General features: G+C 33.1%; 1 protein-coding gene across 4 annotated transcripts; it reads left to right on the forward strand.

The window, feature by feature from the left end:
• The first annotated feature begins 937 nt into the window (after positions 1-937).
• LOC107914321 (histone-lysine N-methyltransferase CLF) lies at positions 938-9,208 on the forward strand. Of its 4 annotated transcripts, XM_041078834.1 has the most exons (18): positions 938-1,347; positions 1,741-1,842; positions 1,926-2,242; positions 3,055-3,216; positions 4,454-4,538; positions 4,782-4,928; positions 5,013-5,060; positions 5,153-5,224; positions 5,304-6,013; positions 6,249-6,314; positions 6,415-6,571; positions 6,702-6,925; positions 7,104-7,235; positions 7,829-7,925; positions 8,188-8,235; positions 8,312-8,440; positions 8,530-8,607; positions 8,755-9,208. In XM_041078834.1, the coding sequence occupies exons 1-18, from the start codon at positions 1,285-1,287 to the stop codon at positions 8,944-8,946; spliced, it is 2,829 nt and encodes a 942-aa protein (XP_040934768.1). In that variant the 5' UTR covers positions 938-1,284; the 3' UTR covers positions 8,947-9,208. The 4 variants fall into 4 exon arrangements, with proteins under 4 accessions (XP_040934768.1, XP_016698682.2, XP_040934769.1 ...); XM_016843193.2 differs by lacking the exon at positions 6,249-6,314 and having other exon boundaries at positions 1,062-1,347; XM_041078835.1 differs by lacking the exons at positions 938-1,347; positions 1,741-1,842 and adding an exon at positions 2,367-2,947 and having other exon boundaries at positions 2,101-2,242.
• Positions 9,209-9,800: the final 592 nt, after the last annotated feature.

Raw genomic sequence — 9,800 nt, forward strand, 5'->3', positions numbered from 1 at the left:
TACCATTAAAAAATATGTTTGAGTGGTTTTTTAATATTAATTAACAATAAACAATTATATTAAAATTATAAGGTATTAATACGTGTTAGCTGTACTGGCAAAACATATTGAATTTCAAAATGAGAATACGTGTTTGAACCATGAAAATGATACTGATGAAAAGGTAATCACAAACGTTGAATACGAATTACTTGACATTTACAAATATTTAAAATTGTCTTATTTAATACTTCAAATTGCTTGAAATGCTAGTACTTCCAATTCATAAATTTAAAATGCTAGTAATTGTAATGGATTTGTTTGAATAAAAATTGTTTTAAGAAAACTTGAGTTATTGAAATTTTAGAAATAAAAAAATAATTATAAAAAAATAAATAATATTACAAATATTCAATACGATTACCATTATATTTTTAAAATTTATAAATATTTTTAATAAAATAAAATTTTAAAAAATATATTAAAATTGAGTAAAATTTGTTTTTCTTTTAAGTTTAAAAATTTTATTTTATAGTAGGGTAATGTATATTAAAAATAAAATAGTGAGAAATTTGAAAATGGAAATTGAGTTACTTACAACTTCCTCCTAAATTTTAAATATATCCATTATTTTTACTTAAATAGAGAATTTATTTTTAGAATTTTCAAAATTTTAACATAAATGAAATTTATTCTCAAAATCTTCCATCCAAACCTGCATTAAATTTAAATTTAATTAAAAATATAATTTAATTTTAATTCAATTAGTATTATTGCTATTGTAATAATAAGATATGAATTTAAACTCGTTTAAAGTGTTTTTCTTTAATTTAAGAATTAAAAAAATTATGTACAAAAGTAAATATTGTATAAAAATAATTTATTATATTTAATTATTTGAGTTGTACAAATAGATATCTCATTTTCATATAAATGGGAAATCGTGTCTGTTGATCCCAAACAAAGCAAGCTTTTGTTAAGTTCAACAGTACGTAATTCAAACCAGATTGCCACGTTTCTTTCCCCCCAAAACTTTATTTTACATTTTCCAACCTCAGTCTATTTAAAATAATTAAAAAAAACTCTGTAGAAAAGGAAATAAAAACAAAGAAAAAATGACCCTACGGAAAAAAAAAATGTTAAAGAGAGGGAAAGAAAGTTGTTACAATTAGGGTTTGAAGCTTGACCCGCCAAAAAACCTAGTTTGCTTGTTTTACTACTCCGGCATTGTCTTCTTATGAATCGGATCCCGATCCGGATCTTCCTATCTACTTTTTCGGACTCTAACCGCTTCTCTCTCCGACTATGACAGCGAAACCTTCGCGTTCTGCTTCGGCGGATAGATCGGAACCTCCTAAGGATTCCTCGGTAAGTCTCGCATTTCCGATTTTTCTTTCTCTTTCTCACATGAATATTTTATTTCCTTATGATTCTCATTTTAACTATTTTTGTTTCCCTCGATTTTGGACTCTTTTTTTGTTTTATCGTAGGAGCTAGCTGCATTTTGTTGAATTTAGTTTATTTTATGGGTTATTACGTCATTGAAAGTTAGTGTATAATTGACACGTTTATAAGCTGATAAATGTTACTAAACTGGATTGATTTTAGTCTTTGCTTTTGATGTCAAATTGTTTTGCTTTTCCTCTCATACTCTTTAGTTTTAAAAGTGTTTGTTCAACAATTTTTTGGTAGATATTTCTGTCTTGAATTATGTGTACCTGATAATAATAAACTTGGATTGGATTTTTATCTTTTACGCAGATGACACAAATTGAAGGAAAATCCCTGTCTGTTAAGGAGATTTTATCAGTAATTGATTCGTTAAAGAAACAAGTTGCTGCAGATCGATCTCTTTCTGTAAAGGTGAATTCCTGGCTTATCTCATTATTCAGGAGCTTAAATAAATGTTATACATGCTAATCTATTTTGGTTTATTTTATTTCCAGAAAAGGTTGGAAGAAAACAAGCAAAAATTAGTTGGTATAACAAGCCATCTTTATAAATTGTCAAAGGAACGGAGAAGCAGTTGGATTATTGACACTGATAGTGCTTCTGATCTATTGACAAAGAGGCAAAAAGATGCACTTGGTATGCAAAATGGCATTGATGCAAGTAATGGGGATAAGGATGGTTATAGCTATCAAGAACCGTCTACAGCAGTTCTTATGGGATCTAGTATTCCAGTTAAGAATGCTGTTCGCCCTATTAAGCTTACTGAAGTAAAAAAGCTGCCACCTTATACAACATGGATATTTCTAGACAGGTTTGTGAGAGTAACTAGAATTCTTGTCAGCTTTTTTTTATGTCATGTATTCTTGCATTCTTTATTTATATATAGAACGTCAGTTAGAAAGAAATGTAATGGTAAGGCATATTTCCCTCCCAAGGGAAGACGCAGGTTTGAACCTTGGAGACGATGTTGTTGGGAGGGGCAGTCACAAACCCCAAACATGAACCGGAAAACAGATATGGAAAATACTAAAAAAAATTAAACAGAAAGTACAAACTCCAGAAGAAAACTAGGATAATCAAATCCAAAATAGAAAATGCCATTACGAACCCGCCCCAAGTAGGTAAATGGTGTGCAACTAGGTTACCAACTCTACCAATATGAGCAGAAGTAATAGACTGAAAATCCTTAGCATGTCTGTGAGCTTCAGAGAGGCGTAGGCCGAGGATAGATAAGTCTTGGTCCATCCCTTTGGAGCTTGTTCACCACTGCAAATGAATCTCCCCCCTCTCCTTAGCTAATTTGAGAGCTAAAGTGAAACCTCTTGCCTCAAGTAATTCCTGTGTCAAGGGGCCTCTAATAGCTTGAGCTGCACCACAAAGGACTAAAAGCCAACTTCATCAAGGGCCACAACTCCAGTGTCTCCACAGTGGTCACTTGCAAAACAGGCTCTGTCCACATTGAGCTTGATTACTTGCCCAATGGGAGGTTCGGATTCCACATGTTTCACACACCTAGGCAAGATGGGAGCGCTAGCAAAATTAAATTTTGAATAGGTTATTTTTGCCTTTTTTTTTTCTCAATTTCTATGAAAAGGATAAACTAAATAATTTCTCTGGCTGTAGAAATCAAAGAATGACAGAGGATCAATCAGTGGTGGGTAGAAGGAGAATATACTATGATCAGAATGGTGGTGAAGCACTTATCTGCAGCGACAGTGAGGAGGAACTAATTGAGGAAGATGAAGAAAAGAAAGATTTTGTTGAATCTGAAGACTTTATTCTCCGGTTGGTTTTGTTTTCTCTTTTTCTATCGTGAAATATATGTTGTTTCTTTTACTACTTGATCTAGTGTAGAAATCTGAAAATAGTCTGAAAACTAGGGGTGAGTATTCGATCGAGTCAAATCGAGTCAAAAAATTTCGAGTTAGTCAAGTTGACGGATCCTATTTTAGCAACCGAACTCAATTTGAATTTTTTTTCGTAATGAACTAAATCGAGTCAAAAACTTTCGAGTCGAGTTAACGAACTCTATTATTTATACTCAATTTTGCATTTGCATTCACCAATTATTTAACTAGTAGAGGAATTACAAGATTATTTGCCTTTTAACTTAATGAGTAAATATTTATCAAAACGACGTAGTTTTGCCTTTTAACTTAATGGTTTTGACTTTTAACTTTAGAAAAGTTTAACATTTATCAAAAAGACGTAGTTTTACCTTTTCTTATTTGAATTTTCGGATAACTCGAATTGTGTAATTCATATTCGAGTTAAACCGAAAAGCTTGATTTTTTATTCAAGTTGATATGAATAACTTGATTAACTCAAATAACTCGAACTATTTAATTCAAAATTTGAATTTTTTATGGAGGTTTTCGAGTCAAATCGGATTTTGCTGACCCCTACCGAAAACATGTATAGCTGCAGTAATTAGAATTTTGTCAACACATAAAGATGTATTTTAAATATTTAGCGACAAAGGTATGCATAATTTACTTGTGTTGTTTGGAATTAATAATTATAAAAGAAGATTGATAATTGTGGGATACATTGCAAGTATTCCAAAAAAATATGGGTAAGACATCAATTATTTAATTTGCTTAGATTTGTAAATGTTGTGTTGCTTTAGGGTTCTTTGTGCCTTTTGAATTTTCACCATTTTAATTTAGTTAACTATTTTTGGTGGAAAAGAAGCAGTTCGTTTCTTATTTTGAAAGGAAATATATGCTTATGTAATTATGCTACTTTGAATCAAATTCTAATATCCTTAAAATAGTTGCAAAATCATTATTATTTACTTAATGAACCTCTAAGCTATCTTTACATGATGTTTCTAAACATGTTCTATGAAATTTAATTCATATTGCATTAGTGATCCTTGCATGGTCTTGTTCCATTATTATTATTCTACATATTGACTTAAGGGCCAATAACGCTATATCTTTCAAGGATTCTTAAAATTGATGTCTGAACTCCGTCCAATTATTGCTTATTTTCACACATGCTGTTATAAACTTGTCAGAATGACTATCAAGGAAGTTGGTTTGTCTGATCCGGTGCTGGAATCACTAGCACAGTGTTTGTCTAGAAGTCCAGCTGATGTCAAGGTATGCACCCTTGCTGGAAATTGCATGTTGGACTTTGATTTTTCTTTTTCTTAAAAAAAAAATAGAGGTGGCCTTTTTTCTTACATTTTTGGCTACTAAGACTCTTCTTTGAAGGGATTGTTTTTCCCCACTGCTCATTTTCTGATAAAACTGGTCATAGTGTAAACTTAGGTCCAGCTGTTCCCCATTTTCTTTTTTGCTGGCTTTACAGAGATATGAAACACCATCCAACATCTTATACAGGCAAGATACGAAACTCTTATGAAGGAGGAGGACACTGGGGCCTCTAAGAATAGGGATACTGAAGAACAAAATTGGAATTCCTTTCTTGATAAGGATCTTGAAGCAGCTCTTGATTCTTTTGACAATTTATTTTGTAGACGGTGCCTTGTAAGCATTTTTCTTGTTCTTTATCATGTTCTGTGTTGTTTTCTTATCTTCTTTAATTGTATCCGTTTTTCTTATATTTGGCAGGTCTTTGATTGCAGATTACATGGATGTTCTCAGGACCTAATATTTCCTGTGAGTTGTTCATGCAATTCTAGATGTTTATAATTGCCTGAGTATGTTGCTAGGCTCCTAGATTCTTATTTTCTCAGTCCTATAATTTTCAGGCTGATAAACAAACTCCATGGAATCGTACAGATGATGAGAATGCACCATGTGGTCTGCATTGCTATCGTTTGGTATATGTTTAGCTGATCTCTTTTTTCTTTATTTGTTGAATTCCTTGTACTTATACATTATTGATTTGTTTACTGCTAGGTACTTAAGTCAGAAAGAAATGACACAGTTAGGTCTCCAATGAATCCTGAAGACAAGTCAAATTCTTCATCTGATGGTATTGCGGCACAGATATCATCTAGTAAGAAATCTGCTGGTCCATCTACTAGGAGGAAGGCAAAGTCAAGCCAAAGTGAAAGTGCTTCATCCAATGCTAAAAATCTTTCAGAAAGTAGTGACTCGGAGATAAGACCCAGGCATGAGGATTCCTCACCTATTCCTCAGTTATCACCTTCTAAGAATAAAATTGCTGGAAAATCTGGCATTCTCAAGAGAAATAGCAAGCGAGTAGCTGAACGAGTTTTAATTTGCATGCGCAAGAGGCAGAAGAAGATGGAAGCTTCTGAATCTGAATCTCTTGTGAGTGGAGGTGTTTCGCCTGCAGATATGAGACTCAGGTCTAATCCACGAAAAGAAAATGAAGATGCTACGTCTTCTTCGCAAAAGGATGTGAAATCCTCAAATACAGGAAGGTCTAGGAGGAAAGATTGGCCATTAAATGGAGTGCAAGGAGAAATACCCTATAGTGAGACCGTTAATGATCTGGCTCAGACTAGTAGCAATGGTTGCCTGAGAAATGAAGAGTTTGTGGACGAAAATTTATGTAAACAAGAACTAAGTGATGATAAATCTTGGAAAGCTATTGAAAAAGGTCTTTTTGATAAAGGTCTGGAGATTTTTGGTAGGAACAGGTTAGTTTTACTACTTCACATTGCATTTTAATGTATTGCTTTTTAGTTGATGAATTCTATGAAAGCTGCTGCCTGGTTATTGTTAATTATACAATATACTCTATCATTAAGTTCATTTGTAAGCATTTCCACCTTACTATTTTTCTACAGGTCTTGCTGTAAGTGTTTGTTAAAAGTTGCTGTTATGATTCAATTATGATGTTTATTTTCTTTCCCCCATTTTCTCAAAATTCAGACAACAATCAGGACTCATGGTCCAAGAGTTACTTTATATAGTTTGTGGATCGCCCTCTCTTTGCAAGTAACACCAATTTTTTTGCATTTTGCTTGCAGTAATAGCTTTTGGGTTTCCTTCCTGAAAATTGATTCTTTTGACTTATAGATTACTCTTTGTCATCCAGCTGTTTGATTGCCAGAAATCTTTTAAACGGATTGAAGACATGTTGGGAAGTTTTCCTATACATGACCTGCTCTGACAATAAGCTGGCTTGCCATGCAGCTGATGGTGTTTTATCTCTTCTTGAAGGGTGTTCCAAATTTGACCTTAATGGAGCTGTGGTTAGTGATTTTATTTGACTTATTTTTGCAGGTTTTGACATGAGGAACCCTTCCTCTAAACTATATAAATCTGCCAACTTTTTTTGTCTCTGAGTTCTCATTGTCTTCTATTTTGTTTTTTTAACCCTAGGGAAATAATGAAGTAAGACGGAGATCAAGATTCTTACGTAGAAGAGGTAGAGTCCGTCGTTTGAAATATACCTGGAAATCAGCTGCATATCACTCAATCAGGAAAAGGATTACTGAGAGGAAAGATCAGCCATGCCGGCAGTATAATCCGTGCAGCTGTCAAACTGCTTGCGGAAAGCAATGTTCTTGCCTTTTAAATGGAACATGCTGTGAAAAATACTGCGGGTGAGCTATCATTTTTCAAGTTAAAATTTGTGTCATCAATAAATTCCTGAGTCTATCAATATTTGATTCTTTGGATTTCTTAGATCTTGATATCGATATATGGTTACCACATGTGCATTGATGATATCCTGATGTTGAAGCATGTATTCTGTCTATTGATATTTGCTTGTTTATTTAGATGTCCTAAGAGTTGCAAGAATCGATTTAGAGGTTGTCATTGTGCTAAAAGTCAATGCCGAAGTCGTCAGTGTCCATGCTTTGCTGCAGACAGGGAATGTGATCCAGATGTTTGTAGAAATTGTTGGGTCAGGTGAGCTCTGGCTTTGATTTTCCTTTTTCTTGTTCTGTTATGGGAAAAAAATGGTTGGACGCTTCTCCTAAACCTATTCTAAAATAGAACTGAAAAGAGATACTACCTTTATTAGGCACCATTGTTGTTAATTGTATGTGTTGCATCTTCTGTGTTGGGAAAGGTTCATGTTAACCTTACCTGTGATATGGCTTCATCTGCTTCCCAAGTTGTGTTTGGAGATCATACATGCCTTCCATATTTGTTTATTCACTTGTTTTAACATTTATTTACTAGCACTTCACCGTTACTAACTCATAATTTTTTTTCTATAATCAACTTTTTATTAACATGATAAAATTTCTCATAGATTCATCCTCTATCTAAATGTATAGTTTCAGATGGTAGTGGCTTGTCTTCTTTGGCTATGTTGAAATTACTCGTACGGTTTTAGTGGAGGACTAAGACGATATTTAGAACAAATAAAAATTTAGAATCCTCATTTGTTGTTTTTTATTTTAAATCTAAAGTTATTGCTTGTATGTTTTTGTTTTCTATTCTCCTGACTTTCTATATTGCTTCTGGCATCTGATTCTTTAAAATTGACTTTGCAGTTGTGGTGATGGCACTGGTAGTCTTGGGGTTCCTCCACAAAGAGGTGACAATTATGAATGCAGAAATATGAAGCTTCTTCTGAAACAGCAACAAAGGGTAATGATGTTTCCTATTCCCATCTCATTTAATTGCTTGGATGAGTACATGTGTACGGTGTATCTGAATATGCTTAGAAATACATTTTTAATATTTAAAGTAGCATTGTATTTGTTAGTGCTCCCTTGTTTGCAAATAGCTATCCTGTCTTATAGGCATTACATTGCTTAACTTTTTTGTTCACTCCATATTCCTACACCTGACACTTCAGAAGATTATGGTAGCGATTTGTTGACAAGGCTTGCCCATCATGTATGTACAGGTCTTGCTTGGAAGATCAGATGTTTCTGGATGGGGAGCTTTTTTGAAGGTAATTTAGAAGTTTTTGGTTTGATTTCAAGTCTTCCACCCCCTACTTACTGTTTAGGTTTTGGGCCATCCTTCAGAATAATGTTGGCAAGCATGAATACCTTGGTGAGTACACTGGAGAGCTGATCTCCCATAGGGAAGCAGATAAGCGTGGAAAGATATATGACCGTGAAAATTCATCATTTCTATTCAATCTGAATGATCAGGTATGCCCTTTCATCATTTTATTTTTGGAAGATGTAACTTCTTTTATGTTCTTAGCAAATTTTGATTCCTTGATGCTGCCAATTTTCAGTTTGTTCTTGATGCATACCGAAAAGGTGACAAATTGAAGTTCGCCAACCATTCTCCTGAGCCTAATTGCTATGCCAAGGTACACTTCAGACGCCTTTGCATGCAAGAAAGACTCTTTTCTCTTGTACTCTTTTATCATTTGTCTGTCAATACCCTCTGGAGTTCCACAGTTGTTTTTACCACTTTTCATTTCATTCTTGAGGTGAGATGAACCATTGTCTTGCAGGTCATTATGGTTGCAGGGGATCACCGTGTGGGTATATTTGCCAAAGAACGAATCAATGCAGGAGAGGAACTATTCTATGACTACCGTTACGAGCCAGACAGAGCTCCTGCCTGGGCTAGAAAACCCGAGGCATCTGGGTCCAAAAAAGAGGATGGTGCTCCTTCGAGCGGACGAGCTAAGAAACTTGCTTAACCTTATTGACACAAATTCAAAAATTTTTTGCCATTCTTTCACAGGTACAACTTAGAAAGGTCATTCTCATTTCGCATTGATAGATAGGAAAAACTGAATGTTCTCATTTTGTTGGTGGGGATACCCTTATTTTCATCTCAACTGATAACCTTGTTTGATTTTTTTACTTAAAAGACCGTTTTGTATTCGCATAACTTGAAAAAACCTCCACCCAACGTGTTTAATTTCGAATAAAAATATGAAGATGCAAATCTTTCTCTAACGTCATTTATGAATCAAATCATTTTCATATTATTTTTATAAAATTACAATAATTTTAATAGAATCAATTATTACTAGATAACTCGCAATTAATTTAATTCAAATTAATTAATTAGCTAAAGAATAAATTTAAGAGTAAATGTGATTTAATTTGATAATCGAAAGAGATTAACCTTTCTAATTGAGGTAGACAACGTATCAGTAAGGGTATAAGTGCCGATTACTAACTGTTCAAATTATATATTTGATTATGGAACACTAAAAACATAACTTTATAAAAATTTAAGTTGAGATAATAATTTATTTGGTGTTTCAATTTTATAAGAGAAAGTTCATTTAATTTTTTTCTTTTTTTTTTGCCATTAAATTTATATTTTTGGTCAAATCACCTTAAAATGGAAAGAAAAATTAGTTTTTAACTTTACTAGTGTAGCATATATGTGGATGATATGTCAAATTTTTGATTAATTTTTTAAAATTTTTAAATTTTTTTGGCGTGATTTAATATATATATATAAGTTGAAGGGTTAAAAGAGGTAACAAATTAAATGAGTGCTAAAATAATTTTTTTTGTTAAGTTTGAAGGTCAAATA

This window comes from Gossypium hirsutum, chromosome A10 (assembly GCF_007990345.1).
Source record: "Gossypium hirsutum isolate 1008001.06 chromosome A10, Gossypium_hirsutum_v2.1, whole genome shotgun sequence".
NCBI lineage: Eukaryota > Viridiplantae > Streptophyta > Magnoliopsida > Malvales > Malvaceae > Gossypium > Gossypium hirsutum.

Coding starts and splice junctions, on each gene's coding strand:
- LOC107914321 (XM_041078834.1), top strand. CDS start 1,285: ATGACAGCGAAACCTTCGCGTTCTGCTTCGGCGGATAGATCGGAACCT. Junction 1,843..1,925: donor ATCGATCTCTTTCTGTAAAG/GTGAATTCCTGG, acceptor TTTTATTTCCAG/AAAAGGTTGGAAGAAAACAA. Junction 4,539..4,781: donor GAAGTCCAGCTGATGTCAAG/GTATGCACCCTT, acceptor CATCTTATACAG/GCAAGATACGAAACTCTTAT.